We start from the raw sequence: 20,828 nt of genomic DNA, 5'->3' as shown, positions 1-20,828 counted from the left end.
GGCAACAAGGCCACCTTTAAGGCCTGGGGAGGACAAGTCGAAGATTACGTCACCCTTTACGACGACCAGTTCCCGGAAGTAGCAGATGAGATCATCTTCGTGGCCGGACTACTCACAGGAGTGGCGGCTGATTAGTGGTAGCCCATTGGGAAGGCCATCAAGAATGAAGACCCTATTTTCAAAACGTACGCCTTCATGGCGGGCGGAGGAGGGGCGTTCGTCCTACTAAAAGAGATGGAGTAGTACTTCGGCAACCTTAAAAAGCAGCGCCAGACGGAAGAACGCATCCTCGCGCTCAGATAGACTAAGGATATGGCCTACTACGCGACTGAGTTCCAGGCCCTCGCTGCAATATTAGACTGGACCGTAAGTACCTTATAGACGGCCTTCTATAACGGGCTGAAGGACCCGGTGAAGGACGAACTCTACAAGGAGGATCGTCCTGATACGCTATAGAAGTATATCACTACGGCCATCAAGATTGACGACAAATGGTTCCAGTGGTAGAAAGAGAAACGAGGATATGCCTATACGCCGATTCGGAATAAGCCTAACGACAAGAAGAAGAGGCACACTCCGAGCACCTCATATGGCACATACTCAGGACCGATGGACGAGAGCGTCGGCGCGCTCTCTCAGACGCAGTCCAGCAATCGAGGCTAGGGATAACGGCCGCCACGTAACAAGAAGAACGACACTTGCAATAACTATGGCAAGACAGGCCACTGGGCAAGAGAATGCCGACAGCCCAAGAAGCAGGGCCTAGGAAGACCTTCACAGAAACGGAAGACCCGTTTTAACGACGCTCAGACCGTTGGAATAGTACTAGAAGATAGCGATGAAGAGGAGGGCGCACCATACTATACTACCGGAGCGCTTGCCTACGGGATTATAACAGCCTAGGGACTGGCAGCCCCGCCAGCACCGAGAATGCCCCGGCACGCCAGACCAAGCCCATTCATTCCGCTAGAAGGGAGAAGCGTCAGTGACGATGACCTTTCCGCCAATAGCGACACACTTTCTAGGTCAAGAGTTAGAGAGTACCTCTCACGACAGGAAGTCCAGAGCATTAGGCAAGGTCTAGAAGTACTTCGGGAGAGACGGGACCAGATGATCACCTTGCTCGACAACGATACCCTGTCGGCTCAGGGGCGACAGAACGCCCTAGACGAGCTAGCCTATGTCGCCTGGCAGAGGGCCAACAGCCTGGGAGAACTCAACAAGGAAGCCAGAGAACGAGACGAGCTAGCTCCGGTTGAGAGCTGGATCGGACTGGAAGAACGAGAGGAGATTTGCCGCGTACGAAGACCGCCGGGATCTACCCGAGTTGGAAGAGCCATTCTGGATATCGCTGACCATGAAGAAGAGGTGGGAGACGCACACCAGCTCGACCCCGAACACCCGGAACACCAAGAAATGGATTGGGTGAGCTGCATTTACGACACATGCCGCGCTCATTTCGCACCGAAGTGGCAGTACGACCATTTCCCGGCTAGGGCACCCGAAGCAACAGTGGTTAGGGTGTATAGGCACGTACCCACTTGTCAGACGCGATTCATAACGATCTCGGAAGACGATCAGGAGCCAGAAGTCCTGATAGAACCCCTTTCGTCCAAGGACTGCCGGGAAGGCAAGACCAGTTGGAGATCTTGCGAGAATATCGACTGTGCCATCCATCAGAGGCAGAAGCTAGTGGACTATAACAGAACGCGTCACTACCACCTACGGAGGATCGAGCAGAAATGCCGGCGGGTCGCTAGACAACGAGAAAAGCGCGCCCAAATCGCCGAAGGAAACCCTCAGGAGCTCTTGGAAGAGTTCCAGCAGCTCAGCAGACTTGAGCACGACCCCTGATCAGCCCTGAGAAACACTAGAGAAGAGAGACTGCAGCGCTACGAATAGCGGCAGCTACGTGAGCATTTGGGAAACGGCTTGCGGGCCTCCAGCAGGCCCGGAGACGTCGAGTAACCCCAACGCCTATACGGATCGATACCGGGGACCAGAGGCGCCCTACGGTCGGATCCGCCAGAAGCCCTCAAACCCAACCTCACTCGGGCGAGCAGGTCGTCGGCAGTGTCGAGGCGGAGAAGAATTTCCCACGTGGGCTACACATTCAGGCCCAGTGCGAATGGAGGTCGAAGAAACCTCAGGAGCCAGTTACGCTCATAGCGAAAGTCGACAATGGGAGTGACCGGAATATCATTTCGGAAGACCTCGCTAAACGAATTCGAGTCCCGTGGAGGAAGAAGAAATTGCCGGTAGTGCTACGGACCTTTGACGGAGAACTCATGAAGCATAACGGGGGGCGTTGTGAGAGAGAAACCCAGGAACTCTTGATCACGGTCGATGGACAATCACTTAACGTTGTCTTCGATATCCTACCTGTTGGATTCACCAGGGTACCGGTACTGGACCCAACAGGGCGTGGCTGCACGCCGAAAACTGGTGGTTCAAGTGATGGATTGTAGATGTCTGTTCTTCTCTCTAGCTTTCTGGCAGTGCCAGAAAGCCCGTTCTTATACTACTATTGTGGTGGCGAAGTTGGTGGCGAAGTCTCTATCTAGAACCTTCGAGGCCCTTCTGCTTGACAAATTCCAACACTACCTCTGAGCAAGCAGATCGATATTCTACTAGGAGACCCTTGGATCAAAGAATACAACCCCGACGTTTGGTGGAAGAAAGGCGAGAAGTACCTTACCAGCCGCCAGAAAGAAAGCCGAGGCTCGGGACGCCGAACTCGAGGAGCAAGCCGTCAGAGAAACGACGAAGGGCAACCCAGAGTTAAAGGGAAGAGCCAAGATTGCCTTGCAGGCTAACGCAGGGATCAACAACGGTCGACTGAGCCAGGAGATGAGTTCGAGGACCTAGAGAGGTTCTTCATGCTCATTCACGCTAGCGAGCCAGATGAGGACGACTCGACTAAGAAACCGGATGAGTTCGAGGGCGTACCACACGAATACCTCAAATACGACATTTTCAGAGAAAATATGAGAGACGAATTACCGCCATATACTCCATTTGACCACGAGATCAATCTCAAGGAGGGCGCGAAGCTCAAGAAACACAAGATCTACCATATAACCCCACAGCAAGATGAGGCAATGAAGGAATACCTAGATGAGAACCTAACAAAAAGCTTCATTAGGCGTTCACAGTCACTAGTAGCGTACCTAGTGGTCTTCGTACTAAAGAAGCACCGGAAACTATGCATGGTTGTGGACTACCGTTCACTAAACGAGGAGATGATCAAAATTCTGAGCGGAGTAGAGCCGCTCTGTAAGCCTCAACAGTCTTCCTTTCTTTAATAGCATTTTCCACTCAATGGAGTAGTGGATGCATGTGGGCGGGGATTCGTTAGATGGCAGGCTGGGGTTCCAGTTGACTAGTTGGAGCACTGGCAGCCCCGGTCTGCTTCTCTGCGGCTGATCATGCGGGGCCGGACTCGCGCCGCGGCTGCTATAGGTAGGTTCGGGAGTTCGGTAATCAAGATCATTCTCGTTATATACCACTGGCTTATATCGAAACTTGGGTCAGCCCTGGTGGCGACTCTCTACTGCAATCTGGTGCTGGTGATGACTCGAGACAACCCATGCGGCATGTCAGCACTCCAAAACATTAGCTTGACTGGCAAACTGGTTACCCATCGATTTTAGCCGAAGATCAGCCGCCCCGACCTGCTTGCAACCATGCAGCCGCAAGAGTTGTGTTGGAAAAAAGCCTCTATTTTGATACAGCCAATTGCGCCTAGGCAGGCTTAGGTCAATGCAGGCCAACGGAATGGGCCTAGCCCAAGGCAACCCCTCTTTTTGGGGGTAAAATGGGGTCCCCTGCTGGCATGTCCCTGGGACCTACCTTTTAGACACTACACACAATCAGTGCATTGCATCTGCCCAAAAGCTATGGTCCACTTTTGTGCCGTGTTTTCCAACAAGTTGGCGTATTCCTGCTTTGTCACCATTGAGAATCGACTCTTCAGCAATCGTCGTTATTATATATCAACTCTTCAGTAATCGTCGCCATCAAGAATCGACTCTTAAGCAACCTTCCAACGGCATATGATGCAATCCATGTCTTTTAGGGCCGGAAACCGGGGCCAGCAGGTGGGGCAGAACTACGGGACGGTCAACGCAGAGATCCATCTCCTGCCAGGTAACGCTAGCGCTGTCCGTGCCTGCCCAGCCCCACGCTGACGCTCGTGCAGAACGAGCCGAAACTCCACCACCCCCCTCCGCGACCATCCCATTCTCCCGCGACCCTGATTTTGTCAACCGTGGAGACATCCTCAACCAAATCGACCAGCGATGTTCTAAGCCCGCCGCTCGTATGGCCCTTGTGGGCCTGGGTGGCGTTGGCAAATCGCAGCTTGCCATCGAGTTCGCTCACCGAATCGCCACGGGGCAGCCCGACACATGGATATTCTGGGTCTACGCTAGCACGCAGGCGCGTATCGAGGAGGGGTTCAGGACGATTGCTGACGCCGTCAAGCTACCCGGCCGCAACCAAACCAAAGCCGACATCCCACAACTTGTGTACGGCTGGTTGTCTAACGAACGGAACGGCAAATGGATCATCATCCTTGATAGCGCCGACGACCGAGACGTGTTCTACGCGGCAAACGGCGGCCGCGAAGGAAAACCGTTAGCGAGCTACCTTCCACAGAGCCGGAACGGGTCTATCCTTATCACGACGCGTAGCAAAGACCTAGCATTTAGGCTTACCGGGAGTCAAAAGAACATCGAGGTTGGGCCGATGGCGTTGGGTGATGCACTTCTTCTCCTAGAGAAAAAACTAGACCCGCTCTCAGATATGGACGTAGCCAAAAATCTAGTACAAGCGCTCGACCTTATTCCTCTTGCCATCAGCCAAGCGGCGGCATACATCCAGGCAAGGTTACCGATGAGCTCGGTCACCAAGTACCTGGCCGAGTTCCGCAAGTGCGAGCGCAAGCGGGCTCAGCTTCTCAAATACGACGCGGGTGATCTACGGCGGGATGGTGGGGCATCAAATGCTATCTCCACCACCTGGGAGATCTCCTTTAAATACATCCGCTCGCGGAGACCTTCTACAGCCGACCTTCTCTCGCTTATGAGCTTCTTCGATCGACAAGGCATCTCTCCGTCACTTCTTAGGCCCGTCGATGTCAAAACTATTCAGCAAGTAACGCACCTTGCCGCATCAGAGGACTCAGGATCTGAGTCTAGTAGTGGTAGTAGTGGTGACGAAGGTGGGAGGTTTGAGGACGATGTGGCCATGCTAAGAGACTTCTGTCTTATAACCGTCGACGAGGACGGTAGTGCATTTGAGATACACGGGCTCGTACAACTATCGACGCGGAGGTGGCTAGAGTCGGACGGGCTACAAGACAAGTTCAGGCAGCAATTTATTAAGCGGATAGCTACGGCGTTTCCTACGGGAGACTACGATAATTGGGCGACGTGCCGGCAGCTCTTTGCCCATGTTGAAGCGGCTATAGATCAGCGACCAGCCGAAGAGAGCATAGAGGAGTGGGCAAGTCTTATGTATAACGGAGGGTGGTATGCGTGGTCGCAAGGCAGGTATAAGGTGGCAGAACGGATGATAGGCAAGGCCCAAAGGAACCGTGAGAAGACGTTAGGAAAAGACGATACAAAGACTTTAGATAGTATGTTATTATTTGCAAGGGTCCTGTTGGACCAAGGCCGGTGGGAGGAGGCTGAGAAGCTGTTTGTGCAGGTGATGGAGACGAGCAAGACCAAGCTCGGGGCCGATCACCCTTCTACGCTGACGAGCATGGCCGACCTAGCGTCGACATACAGGAACCAGGGCCGGTGGGAGGAGGCCGAGAAGCTGGAGGTGCAGGTGATGGAGACGAGCAAGACCAAGCTCGGGGCCGATCACCCTTCTACGCTGACGAGCATGGCCAACCTAGCGTCGACATACAGGAACCAGGGCCGGTGGGAGGAGGCCGAGAAGCTGGAGGTGCAGGTGATGGAGACGAGCAAGACCAAGCTCGGGGCCGATCACCCAGATACGCTGACGAGCATGGCCAACCTAGCGTCGACATACAGGAACCAGGGCCGGTGGGAGGAGGCCGAGAAGCTGGACGTGCAGGTGATGGAGACGAGCAAGACCAAGCTCGGGGCCGATCACCCTTCTACGCTGACGAGCATGGCCAACCTAGCGTCGACATACAGGAACCAGGGCCGGTGGGAGGAGGCCGAGAAGCTGGACGTGCAGGTGATGGAGACGAGCAAGACCAAGCTCGGGGCCGATCACCCTTCTACGCTGACGAGCATGGCCAACCTAGCGTCGACATACAGGAACCAGGGCCGGTGGGAGGAGGCCGAGAAGCTGGAGGTGCAGGTGATGGAGACGAGCAAGACCAAGCTCGGGGCCGATCACCCAGATACGCTGTCGAGCATGGCCAACCTCGCTTTTACTTGGAAAAGTCAAGGTCGACACGCTAATGCTTTAGCTCTGATGGAGGATTGCACCCAGGCTCAACGGCGGGTTCTTGGCCAAAAGCATCCCGAAACGCTATCGTCTTTGGCCACCGTTGCAAAGTGGAGTAGCTAGGGTGGGCTTTATTATTGAGTGCGTCTCCTCCGACTGTTAAAACGTCCCCAAATACTATAATCCACCACACAGAACCCTAACCCTGGCCACATACCCAGCCCGCCAGTACATCCAACATTCTGCCGCGCAGTAATTTACCATTTTTTACCACAACGCAACCGAACCTTACGTTTCCACTGCAACCGACCTTCTATAACCACTAAAAAACATCGTCGGCACTGCATTCAATCGATGCATCGGTATGGCTTCATTTCTTCATTGTTTACTTCGTCGCGTAGTACTAACTAGCGATAGAAATGGCCGCCCTTGAAGATCTGAGCGATCTTAGCGACTTTGGCGATCTCAGCGATGCGCCCGATCCGGCGCCGCCGGTACCACCACCCCTCTCGAACCCACCTGCCGGCCATAAGCTTTTGATCACGAAATATGACAGCCTCGATGATCTTATCAACGATTTGAACGAATGGACCGCTTCTACGAGCTTCAATACGTTCAAAATACGAGCCTCCAACTACGCCAAGGACTTCGGCGCAACCAGGGTCGATTTTGGCTGTCAACGTGGAAGAATCCAACAATCCAGGGCAACAGTGAACAAAACCACCACCGATCACAGAGGCTGCGTTTGGCAGGGCGTAGCCAAAGCCCTCGTTCCTAACGATAGGAAATGGACCTTTGAGCTTCATCCCGAGCATACAGAGCATACAGATGATCCACCGAGCGACCGGGACTTCAACCTTCTGAGGTCCAAAGTCGTTTTCGGTCCTGAGCATAAAGCAGTCATCGCCGAATACATCGACCGCCCAGCTGTCCTCAATAGGGAGGTTGCCAAAGACTTGCGTAGGGCCTTTCCGGACCTTATTTTCATACGCGGCCAGCTACGAAAATGCCGTTTTCGTCTTCGAAAGCTTGCCCTGAAAGGATATACACCATTCCAGGCCACGATGAAGTTGCTTGACGATGCCGGCATATACTACAAAGTTCGTTGGTCTACCGACAACCCTGACAAGCCACGCGGACTTTTTTGGGCCCCTAAGTGGTGTGAGGAGCAGTGGAAACCCTTCCCTCGGGTCCAGTTGTACGATAACACGTACAATTCAACAGAGCTTGAATATGGTGGAGGGCATGAAGGAAGCCTGTAATGAAGAGACTCGTAACCAACAAAACCGCATTCGCTTCGATTACCTAGGAAAGCAGTGGCTAGGCGAGGCTCCTTACAACGTATGTTATGAAGCCCTCGATCGTGTTGTTCAACAGTACCAAAAGATTCAGCCGGCACTGGAAGACCGCCCGCGACCCCTTGAGCCTTGCACTGGCAGTACTCGGGCGCAGTATGGCATTCCTTACTCTCACGAGCTTCTTAAACGTCACAGGGCAGGTACTCTGAAGCTTCAGAAGGTTAATTTCCATCCATATTAGTACCTGGAAAGGTCATTACTTGATGAAGACGAGTACCTGCGGTACCTTGACTTTGACAGGGTTGAGCACCTTCGAGGCAGGCCTCGCAACACGACGGCGTTCGCAGCCGAGCCGAACGCTCCGCGTGTCCCGACCACTCAGCCGGGCAGGCAGTCCGGGCTTATGCCTTCCATTCGGCGGAATCCCTCACAGTGGGAGGGCGCCACCCTTGACGATGACGACGACGATGTTGACGACGACGACGTTGACGAGCTTAGCCAGCCGCCTCCCCGCCGTACCGTCAACAACCTTGACTCGGCTCGCCGTGGCACCCGGGGTTCAGGGAGCAGGGGAGGCCGGGGCGGCACAACAACATCACGAGCTTCACGTGGCCCTGCAGCCTCTGCAGTGGCTGAAGGTCGTATTGTACGGCCTACACGAAGTGGAAGGGTCCCGCAGCCGACTGCCCGGGCCTTAGAAGGCATGGATCAGTAAGGCCGTCAGTTGCATGCAGTTGTGAGTAGTGTAAGCAGGCCTGTAGTCTTTTATTGCATTTTTGGCCCTATTACGTAAGCGAATTCAACGAAGTCAGCTTCGCATTTTACTGGAGATTTGAACGATTTGAGCGAATCTACGGTCCTGAGCTTCAATTACCGCATTTGAAAATGTGTTGACGTTGGCGACGGCGGCGAGGTGCAATTGCGGTACAATTGCGTTGCCAGCGCTTGGAGCCGGGAAGCCAGCGAATGTGGTAATTTTGACTGTAAAATGTGGTATTTTCATGGGCGGTGAGCTGTAACGCTTGGGCGCCTATGTACCTACAGTATATGGAGACGTTTTAACAGTCGGAGGAGACGCACTCTTATTATTACTTTGTACGTATCTGGAGGATTCTTCTAACTTTTTCTTATGAGACGAGTGATAAGTATAGTATGTACTGGACAGTATTGTATGCAATTAGTGAGTTAGTTTGCGCCTTGTGACCTTGTATTTGATTAGTCGGTCGTTACAGGACTTGTTCGCACGTGGTGGCGCGCAAGCCAAGCGCCGAAAGCAGTCAATGCATTTTTGTTCCCCCAAGCTTCCGGCTCCCGTCTCCAGCAAGTTTTGGAGCTGACTTGTTTCGGTATAAAGTGTGAAGGCAGGCAAATACAAGAGGCAAAGCTGCAAGTAAATAGTGGCTGAATTCGTAAGTAACTAAGCTAAGGAAAGGAAAGGAAAAGGAAGAAGCCTGCGAGTCCTGCAGGCGCCAGTCTTGTGGTGGTGGGATGAGGTCACGTGTACGCGAGTCCCGATTAGGAGTGGGGCTGCAAGTGGGGCTTGCAGCCTTAGCGCATGATTACGGCACCACGGACCATAGTTCGGCCGTCCCGTAACATGAAGCGACCTGCGATGTACTGTGTGACCCACAGCCAGGACAAAATGGCCCGTGCGGAGAAAGTTTGAACATTGAAATCGTGGACATGTCACCGCACAGTCAACTAATTTGAGACAGGGCTGCAATATGGTCGCTGTATTCGTAGAATCTAAAGCTAAGGAAAGAAAAAGGAAAGAAAGTTCCAGAGGCTGCGAGGGGCGCAGAGAAATAGGTTGAGTTGGTGAGGTTATGCACTGACCACATCCTAAACCAGGTATGTCTGGTCGGGGTGTGCCAGCTCTTACCACCTGTCTGGCACCTGCCGTGACAGGACACTGATTTCGGTCTGTACTATTCCGTATATTCGGAGAATCTAAAAGCCAAGGAAGGAAAAGAGGAAGCTATCTACGCTAGCAGGGGAGCTTCGGCAGAATTGGGTAAATATCGGGTACAAGAGCCTGCATGGTACCGCTAAGAGCTCTATTCACGGTATATTCCGTAGCGTTTTAATTGGGTGCATTCCATTTTACGTGCCTATGCGAGACGGAGTAGTAGGCGTTTCTAAAGAGCTTTGATGTACGCACCCACCGTTTTTTTCGTCGCACCCACCTGGGGATATTGACAGCTGCTGGCAACTGAGATACTCAGAGCCTAATTTAAGCCGGTAAAATACTGAATTACCATCCGGCCGCCCATGCGCCTGCCATGCAGCCCGGCAGCCCGGGTCAACGGCGTTGAGGCCGTCAAACCCTTCAAATGCCCTGAAAACGCGTTTACCGTGGTGTTTTCCATTTTGACGATTTCTTCGTTGCTGAGTCAGCTCGAAATAAAGGCAACTTGCAAATGGCAACTTTGAGGCTCGGATTTGTAAATAAATTAGCCAAATTCCATCGCATGCGCCCAGCTACCCGAGCAATGCGTTGAATCCTGATTTGTTGACATGGTGATGTAATTCCTTGGTGTTGAGTCTAGCAATCTAGTCTAATGATAACCTAGTTTGTTATGGTGATGCAATTCCTTGGTGTTGAGCCCGTCAATCTAGCAACCTAGTTATCTATGAAGTCCTCCTTACGAGGAAAAGGGTCATCTTCATCCAAGGAATCGAAGAATACGTCTTCATCAGTGTTTGAAACCTCCCACGAGCTCCTGCGTTGAGCCCTGCGGTCCCACCACTCTTTTACCTTTATGTCATAGAGGTGGGTCTTGGCCCGGCCCGGGCGGCTCGCCTTGTCCTTGACAGGCTTGCTCGTCTTCTTCGTTGTCTTTCTTTTCTTCCCTTTCTTCCTCTGTTGTGTTGTTGCCTTTCTCTTTGTCCCTGCGCCGACGACGATGCAGTCCGACTCAATCTCCATGTCTTCTTCATCCTGTTCATCTTGTTCATCCCGCTCTTCTAGGCTCGGCCCGGCTACCTCGAACTGTGAATAGTAACGCCGCGCGTCCCGGCGAATCGTGCCGCTCCGGGCTGCTGTCTTCGTCTTCGGCGCCGGTGGCTCCGGGAGGATGGCTTCATTTTCAAAAGGACCGCCCTGATTGACAGGGTGACCTTTCGGCATCGCTTTGTCGGGCTTTTCGATCCGTGGATACTTATCTTCCGCGTCCTGGAAGCAAATTAGCTAGGGAAAACAAGGTAAAAGGATTCATGACGACCTACTCTGTGCTTTTTGAGATGCCAGGTGCGGTCGCAGTCAAGTGGGTCAACCAAAACACTGTCTTCGTGATCATCATTGTATCTTTCGAGCATCGTATGCGCGCAGGGCAAGCCGTACTGACTACCGAATCTTCCGGTGCAGGGAGGAAGAGGTCGGCCGGGCGTTGTAGCGGTAGGGAAAGTAATCTTCCTATGTTGTTCGACAAGGAGATCTAGAGCCCACCGAGTTAACTGCATAAGGCAGGGACCAAGCCACTTCTTCAAAAGGTATGCCTTTGGCACCGAGCTTGACGACTTAGCTGTTGCCTCTTTGTAGACATCGTAGCGGTAGGTAACATGCCGATCTACAGCCTCAAGGACCTCGATGAGGCCCGACCGACCCGACAGGCCTTCCGACTTTACCGAGCCGTTGTTGGATTCATTCGGCGATGTGGTTCGCACGCCCGCATTCATTTACATCTTCGTATAACAGCCCGCCCACTGTTCTTTGTATAGAAGCAGGTCCTTGTTGATGTGATTGACGATTCGTGATTGAGTCGTCGAAAACTGACGATTCAATATAGTCTTCGCTTTGTTGAAGTCCCGGACCGACCGACTAAACACCATATGCTTCCAAGGCTCGAAAAGACCCGCTCTTGTGTTGGCCACCTTCGTTGGTACAGCGCCGAGAACAACGGGACCTTTCTTCGTCGACTGGGTCTTCGAGTTGAGGGCATTCATCGTAGCGATGTCCTCGGCATCGTCGTCGTCGTCGTCGCCCTCCTCGGAGTCCCCGGCTCTCTCGGCGGCAGTGGCATTCCGGGTAGGCCGGTCGGTTGGGGGCTTGATCCAGTATTTCTTGTGATGTACAACACCATGTTGCAATTCATGTGCCACACACAACGCTGACTCTGTACGTCAGGGGAAAACATGATCAAGGCGCCGACCAACTGTTCATCACCGTCTGTAATAAACACGCGAGGAAGAGGTGTAGAAAAGTGCCTCCGGCAGCGAGCAACAGATTCCAAAAGGAACTGGTAGCCTTCTTCCTTTTCGTTGCTCAAAAGCGCTTGGAAAAGAGGCATCGTGGTTTTCTCAGGAGTCACAACAACGCCAGTTACCAAAGGCATGCGCAGGTTGTTTGCGCGGTAGGTTGCATCGATGCCTATGCAGGCCCCGAACTTCACCCACATCTTCAACTGACGCCGTGTTACCCAGAAGGCATGTAACATCTTTGTTTTCGTGTTGTCCTTGTAGATGATGTTACAATAGTAATCTCCCGATTCTAGCTTCTTGACAAATGCTTGGGCATCAGCGTAGCCATCTCTCTGTGACTGCCTGTAGTCCCGCATGATGTTGTAGACGTCGGTCGTGATGATGTTAGAATATGGGAACTTCGTCTTGAAGAGGCGGAGGGCTGCTTTCGCTGGAATAGACTGATGCGTTAAATCGACGATGTAGTCCTCTTCCTGATAGGTTGCTTTACGGCGAAACATTTCATGCTGTGAAGGAGAGCCCGAGGGTCCATGACCTTTGTGTGTGAGGTTAAGCGGCCTAGCAGTCCAGCCGTCATCGTGATCCTTTCTCTGAAGGCATATGCGAAAGGGACAGTCTTTTGCTTTCTTCCTGCTGCTTGTCTCCCGGGCCTCGAGGGTTTTGACGGGATGTCTGTCGTAATCGGCTTGATCGCATTGAAAGAAGAATTTTTCCGTCTCCCCAGTCTTTGTGTTGATAGCTTCGTTGAATGAAGAGCCCGCATTTGTTTTTCTTCACCCACGTTATCATTATTGTGACTTCGTCAGCGGAGTCCCCGCAGAAGAGAGGCTCGCCGACGGCATCGACAGTCCATGTATCTTCAGGTCCGTACGCCTCGGCTTTCTCTGAGTCTGAGCCGGCCGAAGGCGCAGGCGAGAAATCATCACGGCACGAATTACCCGGCAAGGGCGGGGGAGAGGGAGAGGGAGTCGGAGCCGGGGACGGCGAGGGCGAGGGAGCTAGGGAGCTCGAATCGTCAGAGGAAATCTCGATCAGAGGCATCATGAAGGCTGTGAGCGGAAAGATAGGTTGACGATGTGTTCTTTGGCACAGGAAAGGACTGCATATGCATACAAAGGTCTGCAAAGGCCACCTGGCCACTACAGACCTTAAAACACCAAGTGCGCGCAAAAGCCCGGCATGTGACGGCGTAAATAGTAGCATTTTTACTTTACCGGGCTTCCTTAGTGCATGGTAGGGCGTTGGGTGGCTGCCATGCAATACGGCATTTTAAGTTAGGTGGCCAGCTTTTAGACCAACCCCCTTTTAGACCACAAGGTTCTAGAAGGATAACTAACCCTTGCTACCTAACTCTTCTATTTCAATCGCCCACAACTTCACGAATTTGATTTCAATCCGTTTCCTTTTTTTCCTTCTTTAGCTTTAGATTCTACGAATACAGCGACTACATTGCAGCCTTGCCTCATAACAGTTGACTGTGCGGTGACAGATGCGGCCAAAAACCACGGCATCCCCCACAACACTTTATATTATCGATCCAGAGGCAGCAATCCAGCCACCTACTCTCAAATAATCAATCAGAAGCTTTTTCCGGCACTGGAAGAACGTCTCGCAGAATGGGTTCTCTTCCAGGGGGTCATTAGCAACCCCCCAACCCACAGGCAAATCCGGAAATTGGGTACCAGAATACTCGCAGCCTCTGGAGAGCCAACCCACCTTGGAAAGCACTGGTGCCGCCGCTTTTTGAACCGAAATCCTTCCACTTCTACCAAGAGACCATGGAGAATCCACACAAACCGTGCTGACCGAGCCTGCGAGGCCGTTATTCGGCCCTGGTTTGACTACCTGGAGTTTCTAGGGGTTAAGGCCATTCTGCCGGAGAACAGGTACAATATGGACGAAACTGGCATATCTAATGGCATTGGAGATAACGGTCTGGTTGTAGGCTCCAAATCTAGAAAGCTTTTACAAAAGAGGAAGTCTGGAGACCGAATTTGGACGACCATTCTAGAGTGTGTTTCGGCCGACGGCCGGTTTTTGAACCTACTGGTTATTTTCAAGGGTGGGAGCCTTTAGCAACAGTGGTACCCACGCGATTTGACCCCATTCGAAGGTTGGGTCTTCAAACCAACCAAAAACGGGTGGACTGACGATGACACTGCCGTCGAATGGCTCCGCGAAGTCTTTCTTCCGGCCACTCGGCCGGCCAACCCTAAGGAGAAACGCCTCCTTATTTTGGATGGCCACGGCAGTCATACCACTGAGAAATTTATGTGGCTAGCTTTTACCAACAACGTACAGTTATTATTTCTGCCACCCCACACCTCTCACGTTCTCCAGCCCGTGGATGTAGCCGTTTTCGGCCCGCTGAAGGCTAAGTACAGGGCACCGCTGAATGACTTGCTTTCTGGCCTAACCAGCGACTCTGTAGCTGCAAAACGAGCCTTTTTAGAATGATACAGGCACGCCAGAATCTACGGAATGACCGAGTCAAATATCAAGGCTGGTTGGAAGGCCTCAGGGTTGTGGCCAGTCTCCCTAAGGAAGCCCCTAAGCAACAGCCTCGTTATTAAGAATTCCAATGGCTGCATTAGTACGGTAGCCCCCACACCTTCTGCAGGCCTTGAGTCATTCAATAACCCCATTCTGGGCAAGAATTCGGAGGGCCGGCCTTTGTGGTTTACCCCTAAAAAGGCCAAGGATTTCTCGGCTCAGGGGGAGCGTTTTCTACGTGGTACTAAACGTACTGCCAGCGAACGGCTTTGTATGCGGAAAGCCTACAAAGGATTCGATAACATGGCCTTCCAATTGGCCACCATTTAACAACAATTTCAAGCGGCCCAGGAAGACCTCGAACGTGCGAGAGGCCGGAAGAGAAGGAGGGTGGAAATCGACCCCAATAAGGCCTTTGCTGGTATTGAGGAGATTATTACAAACCACTCGACTGTTAGGGTCGTCTGTCTGTAAGGGAGCACGGGCTCCACAGAATGCTGGGTTGGTAATTATGAAGATAGAACAAAGGGCAAGCTCCTATCGCACGGGTAATACAGTCAAATCGGAATGCCACTCAAAGTGTATGAGTGCAGTGAATGTGTATTGCTTGCTTGAAGAACCAAGCAAGAACTATCTAAGACCGTGGATACGGTCATCGTATTTATTTAATTATGGCGGGCCAGTAAGAGCACAGCTCTTACTTGCCCGGCAGGAAGGAGCTGCCTGGCGCCGGGCACTGCTAGCGTGCCGGGCCATTTGCCTGGTGCCAAGACCCTTCTTGGCACCGGGCCACCTCTGATTGGCCGTCCTTCCGTTTGCCTGGTGCCAAGAGCCCTCTTGGCACCGTGCACCGTCTGATTGGCTCTCGACGAGCGGGGCCCCAGTCTTGCCTGAGGCGCCTGCCTCCTGCAGCTGTCCAGTACGAACCAGGTTCGTCACAGAGATCCGCCGCGCACAAAGATTAGCTGCTGGGGAGAATGTTACAGATTCTGAGATTTCAGAAGAAGAGGAATCTGACACTACAAACTGTATTAACGTAGCTATCGAATTGACGAAGCTGCGAGCAATTGAATTTTATGATGTGGTGGGGTGGCGATTTTAGTGCGTGGTCTAAAAGGGGGTTGGTCTAAAAGCTGGTCACCTGACTTACCATACAAAAAGCGGTCCCTGCGTTGCCAGCTGCCAACATGCCAGGTGGGTGCGACGAAAAAAGTGGTGGGTGCGTACATTAAAGCTCTTTCTAAAAACGGCATTCTATCAGCTAAACTCGACACGGAATCCGTTTTAATCAAGATAAGAGATAAGACGCCGCATTTTTATTCGGTGCACTTCTGGAGCCCCATTTTCGACTCCTGTATACCCTCATTTTCGGCCACTTTGAGTCTCAGAGACAAGGCTTCTGACCGCTAGACTAGTAGTTGGGTGGGTGGCCACCAGCGAATCCCTAGTGCTGTATGTTTTTGGCACTTCTTTTTTCACGGGCGGCCTTGCCAGTATTCTTTTAGGCTCAATCGTGTCGTTACGCCAGTGGCATTCCAGTGGTGGCCGTAGCGGCAGCATATCTTTTTCGTCTCTTAGCGTCATTGCTACTATAGCCGTCGCCGCGCCGCCGATGGCACCAAACAGGCTCACCCCCGTCGGGATTAGCGAACTCCTACTAATCAACGTCATCATCACCGTCAGGCTTCTTAGAGTCGATGAACCCTAGCTTGAATAAGATAGTAGCCCGATCTATTTCTTACCAAGTCCCAGTCGGCAGGCCCGTATTTGAAAAATAGTACTACCCAACATAATGGCGACTACCTTCCTCATTCTTTCAGATACGTACGACGATGCCTTCCCCGGCCCAGCGTCGCTCCCCGACAAGGTCGACGTCGTGCTCCAGTACGGGGACCTCACCATAATGCGGAGCCTGAGCAACTATAAGAAATCCATCGCCAATAGCCGCCTAGATTTGGCGCCTGCATTTGGCGCATCGGGCGGTGGGGGCTGCGGTTGAGGGACCCCGACCGCAGCCATCGCGGCGCCTCGAAAAACACGCGTTCCGGGTAATATATTAGTAGAGAATAATAGGGTAATAATCGTAAAGTATTCGGCGTGCCTGTTCATAGCTGGAAAGCGATAAATCGGGCGTGCGATTGAAGTTATATTACGAAGAAACTGGTTCATTTTGTCGGGGGGAGCTGGCTAGAAAGTTGAAGGTACCCCACGGAGGCACGGACCACCCACAACGGATTGATAGCTATCCTACCACCGAAACAAATTCTCGTGATAATTCTATATTTCGATGTTCATGGTCTAATTATTGGATTTTTAGGGGGCAAGCCCCCTAAGACCCCCAGTGCCTGCGGCGCTCTTAGCCCGCGGCCCTATAGCTTACAAAGCGGTCCGTCCTCCTCCCAGGTACCAATTAGGAATCCCCCCAAGGTGTTCCTTCCTTCGACGGCCTCACAACACAGCAAAGCGGCATTTAACGGCTTAACACGTCCGAGGATTATCCAATCGACCAGTCCCCGTTGTCCATTTCGACACGGACGTAAACTGGCCAATCCCGATGCGAGAAACTTCGGCACCCTCACTATAATATAGAATACAGCCTCTCTACGCCACCTCCGGCTCGCAAGCTCGCCTACGGTGGCTCCGTTCAGCCGAATTAGAAGTCACTTTTCCATCAGACATCTGAACAAGCAGCATATTTGCAGGAGAGTGAGACATGCGGCTTTATTCTGTACCCGGCTCAAGTCTAAGAAAACTTTCATCAGTCCACCTTTCCGCGGGGAGTTCGAGCCAGATCAATTATGGCTAATTAACTATATTTTCAAGCGTCAATATTAATAAAAAAACCTTTCAAGTTGCCAGTCCCGAGAAAGCGAGCGAATGATACCTTCAGTCCTTCAAGAAATGCCGCTAGTTGCGCACGCCGCAGTGGCCGCAGGTGCTGGAGCCGCCGTTATTGTTGGTCTTTCCGCAGCTCGAGCAGGTCTAGCCGTCCACCATCTCCGAGGCGGATGAGGCCTTGCGTTGAATAGGCTGCGCAGCCTTTCCCTCGGCGGATGTCGCGGTCATGGTTGTCGATTGTGGATTGAAAATGGTAGATAGGACGGCAGCTTTATCCGCAATATTGAGTGGTGCGGGTTGCTTGTTTTGAGGTTGAGAAAGTGAAGTTGCCTGGTCTGATTTGGGGCGGTTTGAAGATGTGAAGGAGAAGTGAGGCGTGGGTCAGAGGCTGGTTCGATGTTTATGTACCATCGATTCTGAGCTACTGGTGAGCAACGTCATTGGGAATTTTACTCCTAGATCTCCATCTGAACGGTTCAATTTGGTCACCAGACTGGAGTTTTACGCTACCTTTACAAGACCTTTACAAGCAGAGTGACGCTACTGGGTGCCCGAGCCAAAAACGGTGTGAAGGGAAAATGAGCTCCCAGGTAGCAGTGGGCTATTATTTTGCAGAGCAAGATGGGTGTGTTATTTACGAAATTACAGAATTGTTATGGAAGTGGGCGCGCTTTCGCGTCGACGTAGCTAGGTCACCGAGACTTTCTCCGAGATGGTGTTTTGCAGCGAAACTCGCCTCACACTCCTTCGCCTATGCATGCCTGCTCAAAACTGGACGAAGAGCTCGAAAGAAATAATGAAGAACGTCGATGAGCATGGTATTGGTCGATCGCGATGCAGAGCTAGACGACAGAGACCGGATTGTTATTGTTTGCCTCCCTTTCAAGAAATACCTCAACTCACAATAATGGCAGAACGGCGGATCGGTTGCTCAAACGGTAGAAGTTTGCAAACATTATGTATACACGTTGAAATAAACTTACTTGTCGTTCTAGGCTAATAGATAAAGCTTCTTAAGCAGCAAATCCAAGTTCCAACTTGCCCTCTCAGCCCCAGAAGGCAGTAAGTGAACTAGTTGGTTGGCGGTTTCTAGTGGAGCAGTAATACACAACTACAACACAAGGCTAAGCAATTTTGACGACCGTGTGCCCATCGCAGGGAAGGCTATAAATGATCCGAACGTCAGAGTGAGTCTCGGAACAGTCGACGCAGAAGTAGAATCAGAGAGCAAACACTCACCCCGAAAACTTACAAAGACTGACAGTCTGCATCGTCATTAATAGGTTAAAGAGAGTAAATGTGGTATAAATTGCTATCACGTCTATAAGCGAGAGGCGAGTGATATACGCTACTAACAGTCTAATGGTATATATGATAATGACAGATGGATGATACACTATACAGGACGAAGCGAGCGTGGGGTTTTCGAGTGCGACCTAGGGTCTATCTAGCGCTCTAGAGCCACGACGATGGCGAGAGATGCAAGCAGGGTTCTTGTTCCTCTGGGTGAGTAGCGACTAGTTCTACTTAAGCAAAAATGCGGTCTGCAGAGACGAACGAAGGGAGCGGCAGGGGGTAGCTGCGATGATAGTAGCAACACCCGCCGATCAAGCGAGGGACAACAGCCCGAGTTCGGGCGCTGTTTAGAACTTTTTCTTGCCGAAAGCGGCGTTGATCTTGGCCTGCTCGCCAGGGCAGTTGGCGGACGCGGGGACCGTGGGGGGCGAGGAGTCGCCGAAGCCGGCGCCGGCCTTGGGGGCGGCGAAGCTGACGCAGATGCCCGAGCACTGGCCAATGTCGGTGCGGCCGGCGAGGCGGGCGCACGTGGCCGGGGGTCCACGGCTGGCGGCGACGTCGCAGTCGGCCGACGACTTGCAGGCGCCGCCGATGAACTGCGACCCGGCGCCGTTGCCGGCCCCGGCCATGTTCTGCGGGTCCGCCGCCTGCCGCTCCTCGATCTGGCGCTCCATCACCTCGGGGCTGAGGGCCAGGACGGGTGCGAGCAGCATGCTGAGGACTGCGTGGGCACAAACATTGTGGTTAGCCTCGGGATCTCTAATTATTGGGGAAGTGGGGTGAGTTCGGGGGCGGCCTTACCAGCAGCCGCGGTGAACTTCATAGAGACCATTTTAGTAATTTGGTGTTTGAGTCAGTGCTTTGTGTAAAAAGTTTGGTTTGGTGTGAAAGGAGTGATGAGCTGAAGAGCTGAATGCGGAGAAGATGGTGATGATGCTGCTGTTGATTGATGGTCATGAACTGCGCCAGGGATGCTCTATTTATCTCGGACGAGAACACGCCCAAAGGCCCACACTCCAGCAAAAGCATACTAAATCCTCCTAGAGGATCAAAGAATTCGACGACGGCCTTGATTTGAGACGATTCCAAAAGGAGTTGCCGTTACGAGCGAGAGCTGGAACACTTGGCCTGTTGAGGCCCCAGCTTGCGAGGCGGCCGAAGGATCCATAGCTCGGATGACAAGAAGTGCCAAGAGCGTATACTAAGACAGTTACGGGCTTAGTCTGGTCTGGGACTGTATCCGTGCCGCCTGGGGTGGTCGTCTCACCTGGCCCGCCAGGGACTTCCCCAAGCCCTAGGGGGCGTTAGACGCCCAAAGCCGCAGTGGAAAGCCCTAAAGGGCTGAGTGCCCGCGTGGCAAGCCCTGAAGGGCTGATTGCCCGCGTGGCACGTTTAGACCCCACGACGGGATTTGACGGGGTTCAACAGGATTCATTGTAGTATATACAAATCGAGCCATTATTATTATATGCACAAACGAAGCATCTAAAACGCAATGCATCATTATCCGTGTAGGAGCGCAGGCTCGGATCGAGCGCAAATGTCTACGTTTCTTCGCGATTGAGCGGGCAGGCACCATGGCGGGACATTCCATCTTACTTCTATCCCCGCCTGAGCGGGCAGGCACCCCGATCTCTCACCTCAGGACAAAAGGCTTGCACCAAAATTAACCTGACTACCACCAAACACGAGTAACGAACACGTACACATTCTACCACTAAGCTAGCTCGGCTAGAGTATCTAAATTGAGGATTGATATATCGTTCGCATAAGGTCTATCTTGCGCTACGAATAATCTGTCTTACGCTTCGATTGTCGCCTCCATTGCCCAGAATGTCCGTTCCAAGGGCACCTTGAAAGCGAAAAGGTTTAGCGCTCGAAGGCGCTGTATTTCAGCGAGCACTCACTAAATTACAGTAGGTCGCTCGTCGCACAGCGTGTGCTGACAGGGACCCGCTCGCCAGGCATTTCGTGTTTCTGCTGTGGCCTAACTAATGAGGCCGCCGCCGGAAACCACGGCGCCCTGGAACAGTAGCCGGTTTCAACCAAAAGTCCGACCGGCCCAGTGGGGAAACTCCGATCGGCGCCCACGGCCGATTTGCAACCCCACAGGGCTGGGAGCGGCGGCTGATCGGCGGGCCCCCTGGCCAGTTTCAGCCCCAACTTGGGACCAAATCGAAACCAGGTCTTCCTGAGGGGTCAATTCCCACCACAAAAAGTATTTAAGGTGCTGCCAGTCCAGTTTCGGCAACTCGTACTACTGTTTGACAC

General features: G+C 52.5%; 5 protein-coding genes across 5 annotated transcripts; 2 read left to right on the top strand and 3 right to left on the bottom strand.

The window, feature by feature from the left end:
* Positions 1 to 6,327: 6,327 nt before the first annotated feature.
* Positions 6,328 to 6,555, top strand: B0T26DRAFT_619037 (uncharacterized protein; the record flags this gene model as incomplete). The annotated part of the gene is made up of 1 exon (XM_060436035.1): positions 6,328 to 6,555. A coding segment is annotated over one exon (228 nt), but the record flags the coding sequence as incomplete, so codon positions are not given.
* A 3,679-nt stretch (positions 6,556 to 10,234) lies between these two features.
* B0T26DRAFT_805560 (uncharacterized protein) lies at positions 10,235 to 11,712 on the bottom strand. The gene is made up of 2 exons (XM_060447158.1): positions 10,959 to 11,712; positions 10,235 to 10,905 (listed from the first exon to the last, which is right to left on the bottom strand). Exons 1-2 carry the CDS (start codon positions 11,406 to 11,408, stop codon positions 10,354 to 10,356), a joined length of 1,002 nt encoding a protein of 333 aa, XP_060293287.1. The 5' UTR covers positions 11,409 to 11,712; the 3' UTR covers positions 10,235 to 10,353.
* Positions 11,713 to 15,699: 3,987 nt separating this feature from the next.
* B0T26DRAFT_429813 (uncharacterized protein) lies at positions 15,700 to 16,220 on the bottom strand. The gene has a single exon (XM_060434960.1). The coding sequence runs from the start codon at positions 16,095 to 16,097 to the stop codon at positions 15,786 to 15,788; it is 312 nt and encodes a 103-aa protein (XP_060293286.1). The 5' UTR covers positions 16,098 to 16,220; the 3' UTR covers positions 15,700 to 15,785.
* On the top strand, positions 16,216 to 16,475 carry B0T26DRAFT_755103 (uncharacterized protein; the record flags this gene model as incomplete). The annotated part of the gene is made up of 2 exons (XM_060445907.1): positions 16,216 to 16,307; positions 16,376 to 16,475. 2 exons carry the CDS (start codon positions 16,216 to 16,218, stop codon positions 16,473 to 16,475), a joined length of 192 nt encoding a protein of 63 aa, XP_060293285.1.
* Positions 16,476 to 18,545: 2,070 nt separating this feature from the next.
* Positions 18,546 to 19,719, bottom strand: B0T26DRAFT_874924 (uncharacterized protein). The gene is made up of 2 exons (XM_060448046.1): positions 19,359 to 19,719; positions 18,546 to 19,278 (listed from the first exon to the last, which is right to left on the bottom strand). The coding sequence occupies exons 1-2, from the start codon at positions 19,387 to 19,389 to the stop codon at positions 18,905 to 18,907; spliced, it is 405 nt and encodes a 134-aa protein (XP_060293284.1). The 5' UTR covers positions 19,390 to 19,719; the 3' UTR covers positions 18,546 to 18,904.
* Between the last annotated feature and the right edge of the window lie 1,109 nt (positions 19,720 to 20,828).

Source organism: Lasiosphaeria miniovina (genome assembly GCF_030549165.1).
Source record: "Lasiosphaeria miniovina strain SMH2392-1A chromosome Unknown B0T26scaffold_6, whole genome shotgun sequence".
Lineage (NCBI taxonomy): Eukaryota > Fungi > Ascomycota > Sordariomycetes > Sordariales > Lasiosphaeriaceae > Lasiosphaeria > Lasiosphaeria miniovina.
Note: the sequence above shows the minus strand (reverse complement) of the source record. Positions and strands in the feature narration are given on the sequence as shown.